This window comes from Hemicordylus capensis, chromosome 4 (assembly GCF_027244095.1).
Source record: "Hemicordylus capensis ecotype Gifberg chromosome 4, rHemCap1.1.pri, whole genome shotgun sequence".
Taxonomy (NCBI): Eukaryota; Metazoa; Chordata; class Lepidosauria; order Squamata; family Cordylidae; genus Hemicordylus; species Hemicordylus capensis.
Window position 1 is genome coordinate 172620281 of NC_069660.1, and position 25050 is coordinate 172645330.

The 25050-nt window shown below is 44.8% G+C and overlaps 1 protein-coding gene across 1 annotated transcript in view; it reads right to left on the reverse strand.

The window, feature by feature from the left end:
* The window catches only part of CYSTM1 (cysteine rich transmembrane module containing 1), a 44437-nt gene extending 20625 nt beyond the window's left edge, over positions 1–23812 (reverse strand). Inside the window, exons 1-2 of the mRNA XM_053249876.1 lie at positions 23572–23812; positions 3175–3449 (exon numbers count right to left, since the gene is read on the reverse strand). Coding sequence (XP_053105851.1) covers positions 3175–3430 — 256 coding nt within the window. The 5' untranslated portion in view covers positions 3431–3449; positions 23572–23812. The remainder of the gene's footprint in view (positions 1–3174; positions 3450–23571) is intronic.
* Between the last annotated feature and the right edge of the window lie 1238 nt (positions 23813–25050).

Consider the following 25050-nt stretch of genomic DNA (forward strand, 5'->3'; position numbering starts at 1 on the left):
AGCCCTGCGGTTTGGGCCCGGGGTATTTGAGGGACCGCCTGCTCCCAAGGGTTGCTGCCCGCTTGACAAGGACATCTGAGGGGGCCCTGCTCTGGGTGCCGACAATGAGGGAGGCCCGGCTGTCGTGCACTCGGGACAGGGCCTTCTCTGTTGCTGCCTCTAGACTCTGGAATGCTCTCCCAGTGGCCATTCGTTCCTCGGACTCCATCACAGCTTTTAGAAAGCTTTTAAAGACTTGGCTTTTTACCCAGGCTTTTACATAATCGTTTTTTACTGCTGCTTTTGTGTGTTTTTATCTGTTGTCTTGTTTTTATGCTTGTTTTTAGCTTGATGTTTTTACTGCTTTTTATTGTATGTTTTAATTTTTGTAAACCGCCTTGGGGTTTTCTTTTAACGAAAGGCGGTATAGAAATGTAAAAATAAATAAATAAATAAAATAAGATGGCTCCCTTTCCCCAAGGGCTCATAATCTAAAAAGAAACATAAGATAGACACACCAGCAACAGTCACTGGAGCTACTGTGCTGGGGGTGTATAGGGCCAGTTACTCTCCCCCTGCTAAATAAAGAGAATCACCACGTTAAAAACGACAGAGTCAAACATGGTTCTCATTCTCCCAACCTTAGTACTACCTAGGGTCACAATGGAAGCAAAGAGAGCCTGGCACAGAGCCTCCATTAGGGTAGCTGGGTTTCGCCACTGGACTTTGCTCTTTCTGTCTCAATGGCCAGAGTCCAGAGTTACAGCCTCTGAAGCTGCAAAGGAGACAACATCAAAATGTGCTACAGAGGGAAGGGGGCAGGAGCAGCAATGGCAGCATGGCATAGCAATGACGAGCAAGTGGCAGGCAGAGAGTGGCCACTTCCTGAAAAAGGATTGCATATGCATGTATCTGAGGTTTTGCATTCAGGGCACCTTAAAGACATCTTCAGCCGAATCTAGTGGCTAACATGTCTATTGCAGCACAAGCTTTCATGGACCCAAGCCCACTCTTTGGAGACACTGGCCATGTTCTCAGGCAATTGGGGCCTGCATGGTCTGAAACCTCAAAGTAGTGCCACCAGTCTGTAACTGGAGACTCTGGCATCACAGAAATGTCATCCCACACAAGGCTTACTGTAAGTCTCAGAGTTTACCTTTACTAAAATAAAGACAGTCTGGTCACAAGTGTAATTCTTTGTACCAGCCAGGCACATCAGTGCCCATGTGGAATTCCAAACAAGGAGGACCACTTCCTTCAGTGTGCACAACACAGCTGGCCCCAGGATTAAGGTGCTGTAAGAAAGTTCCAATATTACGCAGTCTCTATTTGTTTTCTCATAGCCTTGCCCAAAGTATGCAAATTACAAGATCATATCTCAAAAGCTGCCTTATTAACATATAGTTACAGGAGTCTGGGTTCCATGTTCACTGGCCAAGACTGGTTTTAAGCACAGAATCACACTCCCAGTTCTAATGAAACCCCTCCAAACAAAGAAGTCACACACTAAGGCAGTTCACATAACTATAGATAGAGGAGGAGAAGTCTCTTACCCTAGCTTAGGAGCTGTGCACGTTCTTGTTTTGTGATCATATGCAAGGGAAACAGCATGGTTAGAGGGGGAGAAAGTGATCATCTGGAAGAGAGGAGCTGGAGCAGGGGGTGAGTCCTCCTATCTTGGTAAAGCACTGGGTATGTGAACTGAGTTGGACAGTGCCATCTGGGCACTTTCCAGATTAAACCCTATAACAGGGTCACTATGGATCTGCAGAGTGTGCTTCCGTACTTCCTGTGTTGTGACACCACAGTCCCTGCACTGACAGCAAGGTGCCGTTCACATTTCCGATGCCTTATTTTGGACTTTATCTTTGTGTTATAGTGCTACAACATGGCAAGTCCACTGAAGAAAAATAGCTGTATTTACCTGCTGTAAGAGTTTGAGATTCTGGGGATTGTTTTCAATACAATCCTGCCAAACTGAAGCATTTTACCCCTGTTGTAGCATGTACTCTGGAAAGCACCCTGGCCCAGCCCCTCTCTCCCAGGCAATCACTTCCTCTCCTTCTGACCTTGCCATTCCCCTCATATATGATCAAAACACGGAAGTGCATATAGCTCCTGACCTAAGTATTCTACCCTCATTATAATAATGTGAATGAGCCTACATCCTCAAAAATTTCCATGGGCAAACCTCATTGCCATCCATATTGCCTAGGACTACGACTTAACCTGCCAGCAAAAATGCGGATTGTGGCCATTATAGGGAAACACACTAATGTGTGCACAGTTTCTTCTATCAGCAACAAACTTCCAAGAGCTTGAGGACAGTAGACAATTGTTTTTCAAAACCATGACGAACACACACAAATCAACACCTTCACCCAGAAAAGAAAAGAAAAGGCTAAGACCACATGACACAACTCGCTGATATGGTTCACATAAAACTTTAGCAAACACGCATTGCCTAATGGAAACTGGATAGCTATCCTAGAAATGCCAACTCCAGATCTTTGTGGGCCCTAGGTAACATGCCTGCAAGGGGGGGGGGGTGTGTGCTCTCCCACTGTCACCATTGCTCCTCCTCACTGACTGTTCACTTCCCCAGCAGCAATGGTGCTGCTGTGAACAGCCATCTACAGTACCTACTTAGTCCAGAGGGAACCAGCAAGTCTCTATGATCAAAGTGTCATACATATTACAAAATGGAAAAACAAAAATATAGGGGGGGGGGAACCAAGCTGACCAGAAAAGTTACTACAGCTAGAAGTTCTTCTCTTTTACTTTAAATATATTTTGGGCAACTTTTCTATTTAAATATATATATATATAGAGAGAGAGATACAGATATAGATATAGATAGTTAAAACAAAATCAAGCACCACCGACTGAAGCAGCACTAACACAATTGCTTCTAAAAGATCTGGGAGAATAAAAGGTTCTTCACCTGGCACCTGAAAAACAACAGCATAGGTGTCAGGCGAGCCTCCCTAGGGAGAGGATTCTACAAGTAGAGTGCCACAACCAAGGTGGTACACTCCTGAGTTGCCACCTGCCTCCTTGCTAAAGGAAGGCTCCAAAGAGGATCTCAGCACAAGAGCAGGGACACAGGAATGAATGAATGACTGAATGAAATACTTAAGAGATACGTCCTTCAAGAAAAACCAAGCATAGTTCCATGCATGCAGCAGACATTACCTGTATTTTTGGGTCCATCAGCATAGACTGGCCCTGGAGGTGGAGGAGCATTCTGCCATCCATACTCTGGATAGCCTTGGTAGCCAGGCTGACCTGCTGGATATGGCCCTGGATATGGTCCTGGAGGCCCCGGAGGCCCCGGTGGATAGGCAGGATATGGGCCAGGAACTGGTGGTCCACCTGGTTGATGGGTATATGGTGGGTATGGGGCAGTTGGGCCTGGGCCAGAATATGGTGGAGGATTTTCGTAGTTCATGTAGGATGCCAAGTGTTTCCTATGGAGATGGAACCAAAGACAGATTTTATTTTGACTTGTTTTCTTTAGCCTTACACAAACATGAATCGCCAATAATTTTAAATGAGAATATTTAACCTCATTCACAGCTTTATGAATTAGGTCAGTATTGCACAGATGGAGAGAGATGAAGCAAAAGCCTTGGACAAGTCATGGTTTCCTTGGGAGAGAATGGATTCACATGCTCTCTAATAAGCAGCACAGTTTCAGAAAATAACCGATGTCAGGGCTGACCAATTTCTATATTATCAGGGAATGATGGCCAACATGATACACTGCCCCCCATCACTGGAAGGAGCGCTGTGGGTCCACAAGAAGCCTTAAGCGTCCCAGTGATGAAGGCTTATTTGCACAGCACAGTGGATGCAAAGGGGGAGGGGGTTTGCTTCTCTGCCCTCCATTCAAAAGTCCTTGATAAATCTGTTTCTGAAGGCTGCATGACCCTTGGTAACAGATTTAAACTAGTTTAAAGGGTGTTTGGAGGGAGGGGAAAGACATGACAGTCGCTACCCCTCTGTGTCTGCTCGGCTACACAAAGAAGCCTTCAATGCAGGGATGCTGAAGGCTTCTTGTGGACCCACAACCCTCTTTCCAGAAATGGAGGGTTGTGAGTCATGTCAGCCACTGTTCTTCAGACAATGCCTTGGGGACTAGAAATATATTTTGTCTCACAAACCCATCTCCTAAAAACTCCTGTGTTCATTCTAGACAAGCATCACTCTAGTAGAGCATCTGATTCCAGGTCCAGCATCTTGAAACTCTTGCTCTTCTCTTTAAACCAAAGCAGAGTTTCCAGCCATTATGGCTAAAAAGACAGAGGTTTTCCAAATACTTTTTCAAGCCTGACAAAGTCTTCAAGGTGTGCAAAGGCAAGGCAAGTGTCTAGTGCTCTGGGTGTGGTGCTTCAATGCCCTGCACAGAGTTTTTCCTTCTCATGACTAAAAGAATAAAAACTTATGCAATAAACAAACAGTTGCACAGTTTCTTCATTTACACAAATAGTCACATAATTAAGGTTCATGTCTCAAGGGATTCTGAACATATATTACAAAGCATACACAGCTCCAATTCTCAATATTTTCTAACCTGCTTTCTGTTACAAAACAAAGCAGCTTTCGAAATGTATCGATTGTGTAAAATCAATACAAAAACCAACACAGAACAAAGCAGCAACAGTCAGGAGCAGCAGCAACATAGTCAAAACATTAAATCAGATTCCAGTGGAGTAAAATACTGTCTGAAAAGGTAGGCTTGGTTATTCACCCAAAAACCATGAGGAGGAGCCAGCCTTGCCTCTCTCGGAAGAGAGTCTCACAGTTCTTTCATATTATTATTTGTTTGGCATTTATAGACTGCTTTCCATGGCAAACCTCCCAAAGCAGTTGACATGAAAGCTTCAAGAAAGAGCAAGACATCAAGACACATGTTTATATCTGTCCATGGTGAGCCAATCCTAAGGCTCACTCCTTTCTTCTCTCTTCCCCCTGGACTTTGGGGCCGAAGTCCAGGGCCTCCACACCCACTGGAGACCCCCAAATCCTCTTTCGTCTGTCCTGGGTGTGCAGTCGCCACTGGCCAACATTGTGCAGGGCAGCTGAGTGTGATTGTGACCTGTGCCGGGTGCTTTAGACCGATGGGGAAGTGGGGAAAGAAATATGTGGGATGGGAATATGTTAAGTTGTGTGTTGAAATGTTCCTGCTAATGCATGTATGGATAAATATACCTGCTTTATATTCTTACATTCTTGTGAGTTCAGTTGCTGTTTATGCTCTCCAGATCCCATGTGTTAAAATACTGGGGGGGTGTCACAATATGTGTGTGTGTGCATGTGCGCACACGCGCGGGGAGGGGGGATGATGCTTAACTTGTGGGGCAGGGGAGAAAGCCCTCCAGAGGCCTTCAGGTCCAGGCTCCAAAAGTACCTAGGTGCACTTCTGCTTCCCCTCAGAGCAGTGCCTGGTCATTCTGAGGTGGCAGTTGGGGGAGGGAGGGCCACCTCAGCTGGAACACGGGAGCTGGATGGTGGCAGCGCCCCAGTCTGTCTCTCTGCTCTCCTCAGAGCAAAGGGAAGAGAGCTGGTCTTGTGGTACCTCTTTGCTAAGCAGGGTCCACCCTGGTTTGCATTTGAATGGGAGACTACATGCATGAGCCCTCTAAGATATTCCCATTAGGGGATGGGGCCATTCTGGGAAGAGCATCTGCATGCTTGCAAGCACAAGGTTCCAAGTTCCCTCCCTGGCATTTCCAGATAGGGCTGAGAGAGACTCCTGCCTGCAGCCTTGGAGAAGCCTCTTCCAGTCTGGGTAGACAATACTGAGCAAGATGAACCTATGGTCTGACTCAGTAGGAGGCAGCTTCCTATGTCCAAGATGTTCCCTGGTCACTGCCATTGAAAAGACCATCCCTGGTACCTGCATCTCTGGTACCTCTGACTTCCAGAGTACTTACAGCAGCATTTCAAGTATTGTCCTGGATTCATGCCTGTTGAATTGCAGGTCTGGGTACAATTCTGCAGGGTACGATTCCACAGTTACTCTCCTAGAAAGGTGTCCCTTTTCTCCCTCAGGAACATGTTCCTTAGTAGAAACCTGCATACACCCTCTTGCCTGGAACACCCAGCAACTGCTCCTGATCAGAGATGTTACTGAGCTGTGTTCACACACAAGTGGCCATGCCTTACTGCCAGCAGCAAACACAACTTCTTCTCTGCAACTATGCCTCTAAGTAGCCTTAAGGCAAAGGCAGACAAGAGCCACACGAGCAGCTTCAAACAGTGGGGTCTTGTTCCAGCTAGTAGTCCTCTGAGTACCCTGCCACATTTCCCCACTGTGAGACTCAGATAAGCTCTCAGACAGCTGCTGGGGGTTGTGGGGAGAAGAGAGCAAAGCCACTGTTCCAGGTCCTGTTCAAGAGAAAACCTGGTTAGCCTTAATTGCATTCCAAATCTGTGCCAATAAACTGCTTCAGTGTTGGGGGGCAGGGGAGGATCCAGGGAGGGAATGTGCATTCCCAAGGCAGGTGTCCATATTCTTAACCATGGATAACAGGCAGCTGCCATTGTGCCTACACTGGGCCCAATGCATTCTGCATAGCAGATTATGCACCTGCAAACTAGCTACTAGCAGTTACATGTTCCTCAGTATTGATACGTCCAAGGTGGTTGGACGTGTTTGCCTTGATGGACTTCAACTATAACAACTCATTTGGCCATATAGCTTCAGGCAGGCTGACTTCAAGATCCTATCAGTTTAGAGGCAGAAGGATGGAAAATTGCTGCAGGAAGGGAGCATATACTTCTAAGGTTGGCTCACTATTTAATTACATTTAGCAGAGAGCCAGAATCACATCTGCACTGGCTCATTTCAGCATTTCAAGAACAGTAGCCCCCAATGTAAGATAAGGCAAGTTTCTAGCTCTTGTGGTCCATAGAATTAGAAATTATATAACTGAAAGGGATCAAATGGCCTCCGAACCCAACCCCTTTCTTAAGGCACAAATCATCCTCCTTCAGAACATACATGTAGAGAAGAAACCCGAGGGAACAGGACTTCTAGAGACAAAGGGAGTGGAGCTTCATTCAGGGCTCTAAAGAATTCTCTACTCACTCCCCAAAATTATGAGGCTTTTCCTTTTCTGCCAAAAACACCCCACCCTGCCCCATAGCAAGCATTTCGTATCTCACTACTCCTCACAGGCAGAGGAGTTTTTTGTTATTAATACTGAACTTTGTTTGTTTACACACTCTTAATACCATCATCTCAAGAGGAAGAACTTGGGTCATTCCCCAAGGTGTAATTCTTGGTTCCTCTGCTTATTTACAGGTCACCCTTGCCTAGATATTCATCAGCATGAGGCAATTCTCCCAGATTCATAGGAACATAGGAAACTGCCATATACTGAGTCAGAACATTGGTCTATCTTCCTGGTGCTGCTGCTGCTGCTGCTGCGGCGGCTCTGCTTTTGTTCAGCTTATCCACTTATTGCTCAAAAGCCCTAAAAGCTGAAATGATTGCCCCACGAAGATGAACATGCCCAGCACAAAGCAATTTCCAGATGTGCTTCCCAGAAGAACAGGCTTCCATCCACACTCCGACAGAACTGTAAAAGCAGCCGAATATTAGAATCATTATCCCTGCATTAGCGACCAGTGTGGGAGGGGGAGAGGAGAAGAGAGTAACTGTGGTTTGTATATGCATGAAAAAATATGGTTACTCTCCACTTGTGCAGAGATAGGAAGTGTGGGGGGAGGGGGGAAGGGAGAACAGAATCCAATTCCACTCCCTTCAGGAGAATTTCACAAAATTTCTTCTTTAATGGTGTTTTTTAGGACAATGCAATGCTTGATAAGAGTTACCTCCAAGAGCAGCAGCCTCCCACAGCCTTACACTGGAAGGTTTAGGCAGACTGACCAACACTGAGATGTCAATGAGTTGTGCATTCCTCTCTATTCCACATCACTTGGCTAGGGCAGGGAAGAGGAGGCCTGGACAAGGAGCCGTTGTTTGTGATGGCTGCCGCATGTGGGGAGTCATGCCTAGTTCCACCCTCAGTGGATGGGTTTATACAAGGCATTTGGATTTTCTTCATTAGAACAGCAACCTGCCTAAGGCTACCTAGCAAGAAGTGTGAACAAAAGGATCTCCCAATTCATTGCCCCTGAGAGCTCAATTTGACCCTGACTGTCAAATTAACACAGATTGTTATCTTGAAGTTCAGTAATGAACTTTTAAAAGTGACAAGACTGTTACCCATTGCCACTGCAAGCATTAATTTGGAACAGGAATTACTTGGAGGCACAGTGGCCTTCCAACAACTCCGGTCAGGATATGCCAGCTCACTTCTGGAATACTGTAATTAGCATACCAATATCAGATTTGTGAAGCAGGAACTGAAACTTGTACCAAATCATACGGATGCCTGGCAGATGCACTACCAGGAACAGAACTTTTAGCAGAGTGGACCATTCGGTATGCTTGAATCCACTCTGGGGATAAGAGTGGAAAAGACGCATCCCTATGTGAGAACTGCCCATACCACATTTCTATAATGCTTACCCAATTGCTCTCACAACTGTTAACACTAGGGCTGCCTTATCAAAGAAATCTTAGTTGATCAACTAGGTTTTAATTACAAATGTATGCAGATTTATTTTATCAATTGCTCTAAAGCAAAAAAATAAATAAGTGTGTCACAGTAGACATTCCCTCCTGTGTGAGTGCAAAGAGTAAACACCTCTTCTAAAAGAGTGCCTGCTATCTGGAACTCTCTCAAGTACTTAGATTAAAAATAAAACTAACTTTCTGAATAAAATGTAATTCCTGATTAATGCCTTTGAGTTGATCAGAAAGTTTTACTTGATTAATCTGATGTATCAAATATTGAGGCCCTAATTTATTTATGCACACATGCACGCACAAGACAATACACCAAGTATAAAAGTTTAGAACTAACCAGAAAGATCACCTAAGACAAGACAGCAGAGCCAATTCACAGGTCCGGTTTTAAAGACAAGCCCTCAACCACCACCTTATCAGGAGAAATCCCTTTGTAAAGAGGAAGGCCAAAGGGAGAAATCCCTTTGTAAAGAGGAAGGCCTAAGGCTGTGCACATGACCAAACCATGGGCTGGGGGTGGGGCAGGGTTTCCCCTACCTTCCCCCCAGACAACCAACAAAACTTCTCTTCACTGCACCGGGGCACGCCCACACGATCTGTACTGCTTGGTGCAGTGAGGATCACTGGAAGCCGGGACTTGTTTTCCCAGCCTCCAGGAATCCCACAATGCACAGTGTGATGAGTGCGGTGCACCAAGGGATTCACCTGGGAGTCAGGCGCTCCAGGCGTCCAACTCTGTGTATGTTCGGGCTGTGTGCAGCCATGAGGGCAGCGCCAGGATTGGGCTCAATCCCAGTGGTGCACACGGGCAGCCAAACTCAGGCTTAGCTGCCTTAGCCTGTTTAGCTGCTTGTGTGCACAGCCTCTCTGTCTAGAGCCATGTCAGTCAAGAAGGTCTTGAGAGGGAGTTCCATGGCAAAGCACCACCACCGAGGAGGCCCTGGGTTCATACTCATGCACTAAGATGCAGATGGTAGTGGAACCTGAGGGGAGTCTCCATGGAAGATCTAAAGCACAGGGCCGGTGAGGAGGAGGGGGAGATTGTCTGGTGGAGGTTTTACGTATCCTTTCCAGGATCAATGTACTGTTGTACAGAAGTCCACATGGAAGTATACATACATTCCAGACCAAAAGCAGAAAGTGCAGCTTTTCAAAACATTTAGCATTTGTAGAAATAGGATACATGATATGAATACATTTTATAAAATGCACAGACCATCATCAGCAATGAAACATTCAGTCACTTGCTCTCTACATATACTTAGAATCCAGTCTTCTTTCTGCACTGCCCAGTTAGAGGCTGTGAAGCAGAAACACTTGCACATATATTTGTAGATACTTTTAAATACTTTATGATTCACATCTTTTATACATGCCATTCAGTATGCAGACACTGAAGTAGAGAAGCAATTTGTGCCAATATTACCACACAGAAGGACTGGGATTGCAACTTCCATGCAAACATGTATGTTCAAAGATACTGCCTTGCTATATTATGCTGAACACTTGGCTAATGGATACGGCCATTTTCCTGTCAAATATTGTCAGTTTCTCAAGCACTGTCCCTCCAAAGGGCTCATCTTCCAGAGCTTCTTTCTTTCAGTTCCAATTTCTTGCACTATGCACATAGTTTTTCAATAACTGCAAGGTGCACTTAGCTTTGTATTCCACCTCCTGACAACATTTCTCTTCTTGCTACTTCCTCCGAATTGAACCATTTGTTGAGCTTTGTACGCCTGTAACATGTTCTTGAATTCACCACCCCATTTCTATAGACATGCGACAGACGGCTTAAAAGCAAGACTTGACTTATCTACTCCCTTATTTCTAGTTCTTTATGGAAGTAAGGCTCAGCAAAGCAGATATATTTCAGCAACAGCTGGCCCCCTCAAGTCATACCTTCCTTAATCACCCAAGAGGAATTTCAGCCACTGACCTCCAAGTACTGGAGCAAGAGGCTGCTGCCTGAGGAGTCAATGGATCCCAGCTTTGCTTTCCCCAATTACAACTTTAAATATCAGTTGAAATAGTGTATTAAGCAGGATGACATAACATCAGTGTACTAACCAACACCTTCTGCAGGTATTGCTGCCTATTGTTGAAACTTTATCTCTTATTATCAAAGGATCGACAAACCAGGACTCAAGCCTTGCTGCACCCCAGAGGCCCTTTGCCACTCTAGCCATTTCCTCCACACCCCTTTCTCCTGGCAACAGGCATGCCAGGAAGCATATATCTCGAGAGTCAGATGCAAATCCCTGGCATGCATAAAATTCCACAAAATTGTGGCTAGGCTTGGCAGTCAGATATTATTTTTGGTGGCCATTGCCTTTCCTTCTCCCTCTGACTCTGCCACCTTCTCATGTACCTCCTTCAGGCCACCTTCACTGAGAGGCTTTCCCTCACCACTTATCAGGAACAGCCAGCATTTCTCCCTCCACCCCATCCCAAAGTAGGGGAAATGTAGGGATTGCAGCTGGAATTTTCCAACTTCCAAGGCAGGAGAGGAAAAGCACATGTTAGCATCACTGGAAATGAGGACCACAGGGGCGAGCAGGTACAAATTGGAGAGAGTCCATAACCATAAACCCCTTTTCCCCAGGGGCGGGAGGGAAAGAAAGGGATCTAGCAGGAGCCGCACATTTTTTTATTCCTAGGCACATGCTGAACACCTTTCCCTTGGCATTTGGTAACCACAACAAAGAGACTACCAGATGTGTCTGGTTATTCAGTGGGGAAGAATAGAATACTGCCCTAGCAGCAGAAAATCAGAACGTGAGCCTCAGGAAAAGGGAAGGCAAAGAGGAAGCGGATTTAAAGAGGTTATGACAAGGAACAAAATGAAAGCAGAAATTCTACGCACAACCGAGCACATACCCCATTGAACTCAGTGACTCAGGCATACAGTTGTGGCACTAGATTTATGTGGTTATTTCCTGTGGACTTACTGGAATTTATTTCTAAACAATTACTATTCTTACATGCGCGCACACACACACACACACACGCGCGTGCGCACACACACACACACACTTTCAACAAAGACATTCCAAACACTCTACACATAGCAAAAGAAATGAGATTATTCCCTGTCCCAAAAGAGCTCACAGTCTCAAAAGAAACAGAAGGGAGACACTAGCAACAGCCACTGGGAGGGATACTATGCTGGCCTGAATTATTCATTCATTCAGATTTTTATACTGCCTCACCCAGATGGCTCTAAGTGGTTCACAAATATAGGGACAGTTGCTCTCTCCCTGCTCAATATGAGAGAGGAAAAGTAGATTTTTTGCATAAGATCTAGCATAAGAGAGAACGAGATACATAGGAGGGATGAAAAATACAAAATTAAAAAGAAGAAGGAAAGATGTGTGCAAATATTGAAAAGCAAACAGATTCTAAGACAGAGACATAAGGCTGCAACACTATACACATTTAAGTCCCACTGACTGACTGAAGAGTAAACACAGCAGATGATATGTTAAAGTCTTCAGGTCTCACCTCATAAGTATGATCACACTCCACAGAAAGAAATTCTTGAAATGGACAACTACTGATACTCTGGCAAGTGTGTTTGTGGACTCCTGAGCACCTAAGGTCTTTTTAGTAAAGGACAATGCCTTGACCTTTACCAATGAAGTGTTTTGGCTACAAAAGTTCCCACTGACACACACTTTTTTTTTTTTTTTAAGGAAGCTCAACAAAATTTATTATTTTATTTTTTACATTTTATATCCCGCTCTTCCTCCAAGAAGCCCAGAGCGGTGTACTAAATACTTAGGTTTCTCCTCACAACAGCCCTGTGAAGTAGGTTAGGCTGAGAAAGAAGTGACTGGCCCAGAGTCACCCAGCTAGTTTCATGGCTGAATGGGGATTTGAACTCGTGTCTCCCCGGTCCTAGTCCAGCACTCTAGCCACTACACCACACTGGCTCTCTTTAATAAAATAATGAATGAATGAATGAATGAATGAATGAATGAATGAATGAAATTTGTAGAGGAATGATCCAAAGATGTTTTCACTGTGGTGGGAAGTGAAGAACTGAGGAGAAGCTGTCTAGTCAGTGCCTGAGGGGTGGAACTGGGGGCAAGTTCCCCCCCCCAAAAAAAAGTAGTGGAGGAGGTGACGAAAAGTTCCTGAGCTGTCTCTCCCTGCAGGCAAAAAAACCCAATGATCCCCAGAGATCATGAAGAAGAACCTCATGAACTTACTTCCAAGGAAAATGCAAAGACTGGGCCATACGGAAGTCAATTTAGTAGTTAACTTTATCTGTTTTATATAATTAACCTAAAAAGGAATTCCATTAAGCTGGATTCAGGAATATTCACAGCTTGATGGGAAGAGAGAGACTGCTTCCTTTTTACAATGTGTAAAGAATCCATCTGACACTGGAATGATTTAAACCCTAAAGCCCACAGTTGCAAACTCCAGTGTGAAGGAAAAGTAATGCAGTGTTCTAGAACATGGTTGGGCTAGATGGACTTTCTCAACTTTAGTAAGCAGGATTCATTTGCTTATTCCCCATACAGACTAGCTCAAGAGGATAGATAGATAGATAGATAGATAGATAGATAGATAGATAGATAGATAGATTTATTTATTTATTTATTTATTTATTTTTAAGGACATTGGCCGACATACAGAACAAGGATGCACCAGTGCAGCGAGAGAGCAGCCTTACAGAACTTCCCAACTAACTGCACCAGTGCAGTAGGAGTGTGGCAGTTTTTGACATCCTTCCCTTCTCCAGAAAGCCCTCTGTGTCACCTGAAAATATGTCCCCAGAGGGCTTCCTGGAGAAGGGGAGGGCGCCAAAACCTGCAGTTAGTGGGGAAGCTCTGTAAGGCTGCTCTCTCACTGCATGGGTGCACCCTTGCCTTGTATGTCACCCACTGCTGCAACTGTCCCCTTACATAGCAGTACTCCAGTGCAGTAGAAAATTACGCATCATGATATTTTAACATCCCAACACTACTTGGCTGCTACACAGAAACTCTTCTGGCAACCATACTCTTGTTTTTGGCATGGCTGTCTTAACATTCTGAGTTTCTTATAGACAATTTGCTGTGGGGGCGGCAGGAGAAGTAATTTTGGTAGTCTAGTGGATCTCCACATCAATGCCCTTATTTCTCCCCCTTAGAGGAAGAAACCCCCCCACTGTCAGAGATGTGGAGTGAATTTTTTTCTGCAGAAAAAAATCCAAGACAGAAAGATTTCCAGAAAAATTTCCCATACCTTATTTCTAAAATTTCTTCTTGGCTACTTGAAAAACCTTTGAAAAACAGATATCTTGGATCACCTTTACCAGGGAATCGACAGAGGGAATGTGACTGTTGGTTCCTTTGGATTTCTCGGAGGCATTTGATACCATCAACCATAGTATCCTTCTGGATCTCCTCGGGGAACTGGGGATAGGAGGCACTGCTTTGCAGTGGTTCCACTCCTATCTCTCAGGCACATTCCAGTTGGTGGAGCTTGGTGACCGTTCCTCTTCAAAATGAGAGCTATTATATGGAGTCCCTCAGGACTCCATTCTGTCACCAATGCTTTTTAACATTTACATGAAACTGCTGGGTGAAGTCATCAAGAGATTTGGTGCAGGGCGTTATCAGTAGGCTGATGACACCCAAATCTATTTCTCCTTATCATCATCATCATGAAATGGCATTCACTCCCTAAATGCCTGCCTACGGGCAGTAATGGGCTGGATGAGGGATAACAAACTGAAGCTGAATCCAAGCAAGATGGAGGTGCTCATTGTGGGGGATTGGAATTTGAGGGATGAGTTAGATCTTCCTATGCTGGATGGGGTTACACTCCCCCAGAAGGAACAGGTACGCAGCTTGGGAGTGCTCCTGTATCCAGGTCTCATTCTGGTATCTCAGGTGGAGGCTATGGGCAGGAGCGCTCGCTATCAACTTCGGTTGATTCAACAGCTGTGTCCATTCCTTGAAGAGAACGATATCAAAACAGTGGTGCATCAGCTGGTAACCTCCAGGCTCAACTACTGCAATGCGCTCTACGTGGGGCTGCCTTTGTACGTAGTTCGGAAACTTCAGTTAGTTCAAAATGTGGCAGCCAGACTGGTCTCTGCGGTAACCCAGAGAGATCATATTACGCCTGTCTTAAAACAGTTGCACTGGCTGCTGATATGTTTCTGGGCGAAATACAAAGTGCTGGTTATTACCTTTAAAGCTCTGAACGGTTTGGGTTTGGGCTACCTTAGAGAGAGCCTTCTTCCGTATGATCCCCATCGCTCATTGAGGTCATCTGGAGAGGTCCGTCTCCAGTTACCACCAGTATGTCTGGTGGCGACTCAGAACCGGGCCTTTTCTGTACCTGCTCCTAGCCTATGGAATGCACTCCCAACACATATCTGCAGTTTAGAATCGCTGTTGGCCTTTAAGAGAAGCCTAAAAACTTACTTTTTTGGCCTGTCCTTCCAAGGTTTTTAAATTGTTTTAAAAGTATTTTTATATTGCTTTTAGCACTGTGTCTTAAATGGTGTGTGTTTTAATGTCTTTTTACATTTGTTGTGCACTGCCAAGAGCCTTTGGATGGGGCAGTTTATAAATGTAATAAATACATAGATACAGTAAGGGGAATTTAAATGGTGGAGGGTTGGGGTTTTTTTAACCTGTATAAATCTATTAAGGGTATCAGAAAAATGGGTGTCTGTATTTTTTGAGGGGGGAAATTGAGGGGTTTTTTGTTTTGTTTTGTTAATATATATCAAATTAATGCAAATGAGGGCAACATTTGCATGGGAAATTTTTCCAGAAAAATTTCAGAAACCTTCAGAAGACCCACATCTCTGCCCACCATATATTCATTAAAGCAGATATGAGAGTCACTGCTTGCCTTCCATAAGACAGGTAGGCCCCAAAGCATACTATTACAGAAGAATAAGATAACTACACTGTGGGCCTGTCCTGTCACATGTTAGTACTAAACTCCAAGGGGATGTACAGACGTATCTATAAACAGCAGGATTTCCACAGACGAGGACAATTCTGCTCTCTCTCTTTCATTGGTTCTGCACAGCATTGACTGGCTAATTGCTGTAGTTCAACTTTCCCCGCCCTGCCAGACCATGGTTTATGACATGTCACAAATTGTACTTTTAAAAACAAAACAGAAAACAAGAGGGGGCAAACAATGCTCATACAGCACCAAAAGAGAGTCAAAATGTTTCAACTCGAAACAGGCCATTTCAAGTCTTTCGAGCTTGAAACAAAACACCCTCTAAATAAAGGGCCTGTTTCAAGCTCAGAACAAAACAACCCCATTTTGACTGAAATGTTTTGACGTTTTGAGTGCAATTTTGGAGGCTTGTTTTCCCCTTGCTGATTGGTTTTCTGGCACTGGCTTCTGATTGGCTTGTGATCTCCTTGCTTCTTGGTTGGCTTATCATACAAATCAAATGTCATCATGGACAACTGTGCCCCCATTGGTTTGGGGGAGCAAGCCCAAAAGGAGGGAATTTAAAAATGTATTCAAAGGAACTGAGAGGCAGAGAGAGCCCTTATAGTGTGCCTCTCTTGAAGAGGCTACATCAGGAGAAGAGGGAGGAAGGTTTGATTCTATGGTTTTCTTTTCTCAGCACTGAGTATAATATTGCTGCTTTAACTATCTGGATTTGCTGGATCTCATATTGACAAAGGTAGAACTTGGGTGCCTTCCTTCCTGGAGTTATGGTTTGTTTTGTTTGTGAGATAGTGTTGTGGCGAGAAATGAACAGTGACAGAGGTGTGTGTAATATTTCTTGGTGATTGCTGGGATGAGCTGCGTGTCTAGGCTTGAGACTTGTGCTTCACTCACTACTCTGCAATCTGCATTGCAAGGCATACTCAGTCAAAATGTGGCTGAAGTTGCTCTAGTTGAGCATATGGCTATGCTTGCTGCTAAATAAAGGTGCTGCTGTGGCAGCTGTTGTAATGCTTGGAAGGAAGGACTCATAATTGTGTGAGAGAGAGCAACTTGTGCCAATGATGTTACTGCAGTGCAGGCACTGTGGCTGGCTGCAGATCCTGGGTCAGTGATTCTTTTTTGGCCATTTTTGGACTGTGTTTGAAATGTGTGTTCTGTGTTGGGATGGACAGATTTCCTTTCACTGTGTGCTTCTAAACGACAGTGTTTTTCAAGGCAGGGTTCCAAAATGCATTGCAAATGGCAATGCAAAATTTGTGTGTGCATTCTGTGAATGCAGCTTGTTCTGGCCATAGGGAACAATGTGGAAACTCGAAACACCCCATTGTTCCCCATGGGTAGCTCCTAGGGACACTAAATTAGTTTGTGTGGTAGGGCATGTAGGGTGCTACCTACCCCCCAACCCACAAAAGAAATGGGCAAGTGGGCAATTTTTTTACCTTTACCACAAACCCACTTTGGATTCATTGTGACTGGGGATGATGGGTGTTGTAGTCCAACAACATCTAGGGACCTGAGAACCCCTGCCTTCTGACTTTGAGCTAGTGCTCATGTTAGCTTATCCAGTCATATCCCAACTGCTTGTGCTGGAAGACTATCCACATAGAGAAGGTGCCGCTCCACATCACATCAGGGGCATATCTAGGGGTGGGGCAGGCAGGGCACGTGTCCCGGGCGCCACTTGAAGGGGGCACCATTTTGTAAATTTTTTTTTAAAATTAAAATGGTTGGAAGGAAGGCCACTGTGGCCATTTTGCCAAAAACAAAATGGCCACAGTGCACGCTCAAATGGCCTCTGTGAGGCCCTAGGTCATGCCAGGCCTTGCAGAGGCCATTTGAGCATGCGCGGTGGCCATTTTGTTTTCAGTGGCCTTAAAAAAAAGATTATTTTTAAAATTGGCCACCGCACATGCTCAAATGGTACCTGTGAGGCCCTAGAGACCAGCAGGGTGAGGGGGAACCTTTGAAAAAAAACCGCACAGACTTTAGGAAGCCCCACAAAGGGGCTACAGGTTAAAATTTTTTTAAAAAATTAATATAATAAGACACTGTACACATATTCAGATTGGCACTATGTACAGAGAATCAGGGCTTGTGAATACTGAGCTGACACTTATGAGCTAGGATTGTATTCATTTGCTCTTACTTTGCTTCTTGTGATAAGTGAGTTAAATGTGATGTCTTGCTAATATGGCTATTAATGGTGAGTTTGTCTTTGAATCAGTATGAAATCCTGAGTATTAAGGCCCACTGGGAGTTTCTTGCTCTCTTTCTCTCATTTTAACTGTCTTTCTGAAAGACTAGAATATATTCCAAGCAGTGACACAGTTTACTCTGCATATCCTTTAATTATTTTCAGAGTATCTGGGAAAAGTCAAATTCTCCATTTATTTTTAAAGCTTATGTAATAGTGATGCTACAATGCATAGTAGAGAATTAGACAGGCACTTCTAGTTTTCCAAGTACACCTCCACATAGTATTTGGATATTTCATGAGCCCCAGCATACTGACATTTGTCGTTTTCCAGCATTTTTTGATCTGGCTAAGTCCACTGCTAAATAGTTTTTGAAATATTAAAAGATTAACAAGCCTGACTTGTATTTTTGAGCTGATATTATGGTAAAGTTATCTGAAAGATGGATGTCAGATGCTTGGACAGTGGGCGCAATTTCAGTGCTTGCCCTAGGCGCTATTTTCCCTAGATACGCCTCTGCATCACATAGAAACTTAAGTGTCATTGTTTCCATGGACTACAGCTCATTTGCTCTTTCCTTGTCTTATTCTAATTTTCTCACAACCAACAGGGACTCTTTCACACCTGGCTTTTAGTTTGCATCTCCTCCGGAATGGAGATATACATTCATATATCGGCCAAATTTACCCCAAAATCCCTGTGATCTATCATGGCGCACTTCACACACAATTCAGGTTTTTCATCGTGTGTTACTGTGTAGCCTGATTTATACTGAGGTAAAATAATAATCATCATCCAATTTTTGCGTCAGTTTTTTGGGGCAACTTCAAACTTGCAGTAAAGCCTTGCAGAAAACCCACAGTAAAGTCTGCTTTCTGGGAAAGCTCCAGGTAAACCTTTTTTTGTTTCAAAATTCTTTTTTTTAAAAAAAAGGTTTGTTTGCTTAAGAGAGTTTGAAGCTCCCTTGGGGAGGTTATGAAAATTAATACCCAACAGGAAATTATTTTCCTTCAAAATAAGCAGACTGACAAAACAAGGAAGCGTACAGGAGAAACACTGTTTTGAAAGTCTCACTGCACCAGTTTTTCCACAGCTGATCAGGGAGGGAAGGCCATCAGAAAGGCCATCAGACTAGGGAGTGACTTAACTTCACCCCACACAGTTCAGGCCCACTAACACCAGATGTTTGAAAACTGTTTCCTGCCTCTAGCGTCACTGATCTTCTGAAGGCCCTTAGTCTCTCCCTAGTTCCCGCTATGTCCCTACAAAATGGCTGGATCAGACTGGCTAAGCATCTGCGCAGGAGGCATTACCAAGCCCATGACTGACAACAGCAACAAACAGTTTACAATAAACAAGCAATCTGTTGTTCTGATAAAGGCTGGAGAGCCTACCTACATCCCAGTCAAAAAGAGATACCTAGTGTTCAAAGAATACCACAGGGCTCTGTGGGCTCCAGGAGTCAAAAGCGACTTGACGGCACACTTTACCTTTAATGTTCAAGCGCCAATCAGCACCATGCAACTCCTGGACAGACATGCATATTTCAAGCAGTTTGCCGTGAAAAAGGAACTATATAAAAAACAAACACAGAGTTCATATATGACCGTTGGGCAATCAACACTCAAATAATGGGAACAGCGAAAAACACTCAACTGCCAAGCAGGGGGAGCTTCTTTGCCTTAGCATTCATCAAAGCTGAACTTTCCTGCCACAATGTCCTTTGCAGTTCTTGTGTTGCTACATCTCTGTTAAAGCATTTCTTAATATCTCCCTCCAATCAGCTGCAATACAGGGCCTCAGTCTTCAAAGCTGATAGGAAACTGGTGAGAGTTCATCTGCAGATCAGGTGACCTCACTAGTTTGCAATGTTAACCCAAGACTCTATTACAATAGCCACAAAAATGGTTGAAACCTAGCAGATAAGCACATGGCTAAAAGCAATAAAAAAGAGCCTATTGAAAGGAGGAACCAAGGAAGACTATGAAATATATAGGTCATTCACACAATCAAAAACTGTGTTCTACCCAGGTTTGGGAGCTGTGTACGCTCCCAATTTTTGGTTGTGTGGTAAGAGGAAAATCAGAGTAGAAGTGGTTGTGTGGAAGCAATGTAGGAGGAAAACCTGGGTAGCTTTTCCTCCTACCTTGCTTCTACACAAATCCCTTCTACTCAGGTTTTCCTCCTACCTTGCTTCCACACAATCACACATTGAGAACACACACAGCTCCCAAACCTGGGTAGAATACAGTTTTTGATTGTGTGAATGACCTCACTGGCAACTGCCTTCTACTGAGTCAGACCATGGGCCCATCTAGCTCAGTAGGGTGACTGCCAGCGGCTCTTTGTTGCATGCAGGAGTCTTTCCATGCCTTCTCGGGTACTGAATATGGAAACCTGGGACTTTCTGCATGCAAAGCAGATGCAATTCTGCTAAACTACAGCCCCATCCTCAATCTCAATATGCTATCTAGTCATACTGAGATGATACTACCTTGATATACATTTGTCCCAAGCCGGCAAGACACCAGGGGCAACCTAAGACATTTGGGGGCCCAAGATAGAAAAATCAAATGGCCCGATCCCCACACCACCACCTTTTTGTGTGCCAAGCTTTCCTGCGAACAGTGGGTTTTATTATCCACCTGCTGTTTTATATTGTTCAACAGTCTATTGTTTTGTTATTGAACTGGCTTTTCCTTGTGGTTTTAATGCTGTATTATTTCATTATTGTAAATGTGTTTTATCATGATGCAAATTGTTTTGAAACCTAAAAAGCAAGATATAAATCTTGAAATAAAATAAATTGACATAAATTAGCACTAATTATTTATTTAACATATTTGTATACCGCCCATTACCAAAATCTCTAGGTGGTTTACAACAATAAAACCAAGATATTTTAAAACAATTAAAACGTATTAAAAGTTCATATTAAAATAATCCAAAAGGCATCTCTTTTCTGCATAACTCCCCCCCCCCCCCCACAAATGAACAGCAAGGTTATGCTAGCACAGGGAGGGGAGAGAAGGAGAAAGCCACTCCTCAGAGAGAGAGAGAGAAGGGGAGCAATTGCATAGTGTCTCTGTTATGTCAGACCAGGATATAAACCAGCTATGTAATTACTATTCACAATTGCAGTGGGCAAGTTTCAGAGGAGCTTCCTATAAATAAGTCTTTAACTGGGTTAAGAGGCACAACTGGCCCAGTTTTGGATTACTCATCCCATTACTGCAATTCATGAAAGCACTAAGCTTTTATGTTTAACAAATCCACAACTTCCTTAGGCCCACAAAGATGACAACACTGTGTACATCTCTTGTGCCATTGCAACACAATAGAAAGATGGAGGAAAAATCTTCTCATCTCTAAGGAAAGAGGGGCTTCATCAGAAAACAAGTTTGTGAGAAGAGGAAGTAACCTTGCCCAGAGAACACTGCTTTCCAAGTACAGAAAGGTCACGTACAAATCAGGAACCGTACACAACTTTAGCCTTCTTCCATGTTATTTAAGAAACCCACTGTAAGCATGCATGGCAGGTAAAGAGAATCAGAAGTCCTACCCCCAGCATGTATCTGGGTGTGTCAGTCATCCTACTGCCAGCTCTCTACACAATCAGGGCATTTGTCTGAAGAGGCAAGTGTTCTAAGCGTGACTGCGGCTGTTTCTGTGATCAGCAGGATGGGGCACTCTTTTGCCTGTCGCTCACACTTACAGTGGACTTCTCAAATAAAATCAGAAGAGGACTTTTCTGTCCAAAGGAGAGAACGTGAATCAGACTAATTCAGAAAGTGGGAAGGAGAGAGAGACAGCCAGCCAGCATAGGCAGAAATACGACCTGCCCACCAGACCAGGAATGGAGACAGATGACAGGGATGACCTTAAAACACAAGAACTCCTACCAATTCTATGAGCAATATCTTATGGATGGATCAGTTTCATGTACTTTCAACAAGACCTATCCTGTCAAGGGATATCAACAAGACTGGATCAAGGATGGGCTTCACTAATTTGTTAACTCTTAGAAATTTACGAACAAAAGTATTCATTCTATACTTGCTCAGCTAGCAGGATGGCTATGCTGTAGTCACAAAACTAGTTCCATGGGATTTTTATCTGCACCTTTCTCCTAAGGGATAGACAATTCTTTTGCTCACCCCAAAGTTATCATTAGGACAAATCTGTGAGATACGTTAGCCTGGTCCAAGGCTTCAGAGCTGAGTGGCAATTTAGGTGTTTTATATCCCCTCATCACTCACTTTTTAAAAAGAGGACTGATTAACACTTTTAATCCCTCCCTCCCTTGCCCAAGGGATTGCCAACCCTGCTCTGAATTGCCCCATGTACCTTGCCTCTCCAGCAGCAGGCAGTGGAGCAGCCAAAATGCTCATCCAATAAATGTCCTATAGAATAAGTACTCTGGCAAGATCCCACAGCAGATACAACCACAGTGTGTCAGGAACCTCTGCTGCAGTAACCCTCACAACAGTCCAGCTACATTGTTCTTCATTGGACTCCTTGGAGGAAGAGCGGGATAGAAAATGTAATAAATAAATAGTTGCCTGCTAACCAAGCAAAGAGGCACCTTTTAAAAGTGGTGATTCTCTTTATTTAGCAAGGGGATTGCAATTGGTCCTATCCATTCCCAGCACGGCATCCCTGCAGTGGCTGTTGATGGTGTCTATTTCTTTCTCAGAATGTGAGCCCTTTGGGGACAGGGCGCCATTTTAAGTATTTATTTATATCTATGTAAACCGCTTTGGGAACTTTTGTTGAAAAGCGGTATATATGCATTGTATTCGTATTCTTACTAGTAAGAAGTGCTAGAGAAAATAAGTAATGGGGACAGGCATGGTATAGCGGTTAGTGTGTTGGACTGGGGAGACCCGAGTTCAAATCCCCATTTAACCATGAAACTCACTGGGTTTCTCTGGGTCAATCAATTCTCTCTCAGCCTAACCTTCCTCACAGGGTTGGTAGGATAGATAAACATAAGCATGTACGCTGCTCTGGGCTCCTTGGAGGCAGAGTGAGATACAAATGTAAACATAAATTAAAAAATTAAAAATAATAATACCACTTTGCAAAGATGAGGAGCACATAACACTTGGCTTAGTTATTCCAGAAAGGACAGCAGTATTAGCTGTGTTGGCTGCCACAAACAAGGTCACTTGGGGAACTCCTTGGGAGGGGAACAGTTTTATTATGGCAGGCAGTTCTCCTGGATGGCGTGGAGGCCACTTCAGCAGATGGAAATGAAACATCAGAGGAAAGCAGCACACCTTGAAACCCCCGATGATGGAGTGGGCATGATGATAGGACTACTCCACGAAAAAGCGGATCCCACAAGAACCCTCGTTCGTCTTCGAGCCCCGCCCCCCACCTCCAGGACTCGGTCGGTTTGCTCTGCTGTCTTCCCTTCCCAGAGCACGCTTCTCTCTACCCCTCTTTGCAGGGGGTAGGGAAGACCCGGCTCGCGGGTGGCCCACGGGGGCGGCCTTTGGGGAGCAGCGGCTAGGCACGCACACAACGTGCGCGCGCGGCGAGAACCAGAAAGAAGCGAGGGAGGCAGGCAGCCCCTCCCAAGCGACGCCCACCCCCGCCGACAGTGCCAGGCAAGCAGCAGCCGCTGTAGTGCTGCCGTCCGACCGAGTGTCTTAATGACAGACCCAGCAGCCCGGCTTGTCCTTCGCAGTGCTGGTGAGCTGCCCATTCGATGCCCCACACGCAGCCCAAGAGGAAGTTTCCGCGCGTCTAGCCGGGAGGTTCCCTTGTCGGCTCCGGGGGCCGCCGCCATCCTTATCCTTATCACCGCCCCCCCCCACCCCACCCCCCGCCACCCGGCGTACCTGCCCACCTTACCAAGTCTCCTCGGCGGTGGCGACAGTTCCTGGACTCCTCCTTCTGCTCCTGCTCCTACCAACGGATGGACGGACTGAAGGGGGACCTGCCAGCTAATTGCTACCTATAGTAGAGCCGCAGAGTACAGAGACGGTTGTGATGTCACACCAGTTGTGGTCACCCGACGGCCGAGCAGGGAGGGCGCTGCCACTGCGTCACTGCATGCACAGACTCCTTGCGCATGCGCGGCAGTGTCAGCGGCGCTTCCAGTCTAAGCTCGGGTTTCGGGAACAGAAGATCCTTTTGTGCGCAAAGTACAGCGCGTCTTTCTTACCTAGTCTGAGTTTCACGTGCGCGTAAAGCACATGCTCAGATGTGAATTTCACACACGCATCAGTACGTCGCTTGATTCTGTAAACTGCATTGTCGTGTACAGACACTGGTAGCTGAATGCGTAAGCATACAGTTGAAAAACATCGTGTCTGGAATAATATGAAAGTTCTGCTTCTCTATTTTGTGATTTGCCCATTCACACGTGTAACCAGTTACCTAATTTTGGAGTTTTCAAACTATAAGGGTGAATGCATGAATCAGCCCTTGACGACTAACAGCTGGGTATATGGACTGACTCCTTTGAAAAGTATTATATTGGAATTATAACGAAGTGTCCGTGTATTGTTATGTGTATGACTGGCCGAATTCCAGTCATCCCTTGATTTTGTAGACTTCAACTGCTGAACATGTATGTTTGAACCATTTCACAGGGCCCATTCACTTCAGCATGTAAACAGAGATGAATGTGTGAAATAGCACTGTTGAAAAGGGTTGTGTCTGAAGCTATGTAAGATAATATGAAACATTTATATGGGACATTTGATCTGTTGTCCCCATCTACCTATGCAAGTTCTGATGTTTCAGTCATCAAGTGTCAGGTGGCATGTGATGTGTGAAGAAGCAGCTATCAGACAACCTGCCAGCAATGCCAAGGAAACCCACAGGTCTCTGTTTTGGGAAACCAGCTTGCCAGGGCAGCTGACGCCAGGTATGGAGAATGATCTTCAGTGTTCCTATTCTTCTCCCCTTCTAATCTATCTCGAATACTCAGCATTTGGTTTGTGCCAGCTCTGACAGTTGTCATCTGGAGCCCAAAATCAGGAAAGCGGCAGCAGCCCAAGATCCTGATGTGTAACATCCTCCGAACCTTTCCATAGAAGGCCCCAGAAGGATAGAGGCAGAAGATCAGCAAACACAAAGGGCTGGTGGGGTGGGAGGGATGAGAGGGGCACACAGCCCATCCACACACCTGCCTGGCTAGTTGGGTGATGCCAAGGAAACCCACAGGTCTCTGTTTTGGGAAACCAGCTTGCCAGGGCAGCTGACGCCAGGTATGGAGAATGATCTTCAGTGTTCCTATTCTTCTCCCCTTCTAATCTATCTCGAATACTCAGCATTTGGTTTGTGCCAGCTCTGACAGTTGTCATCTGGAGCCCAAAATCAGGA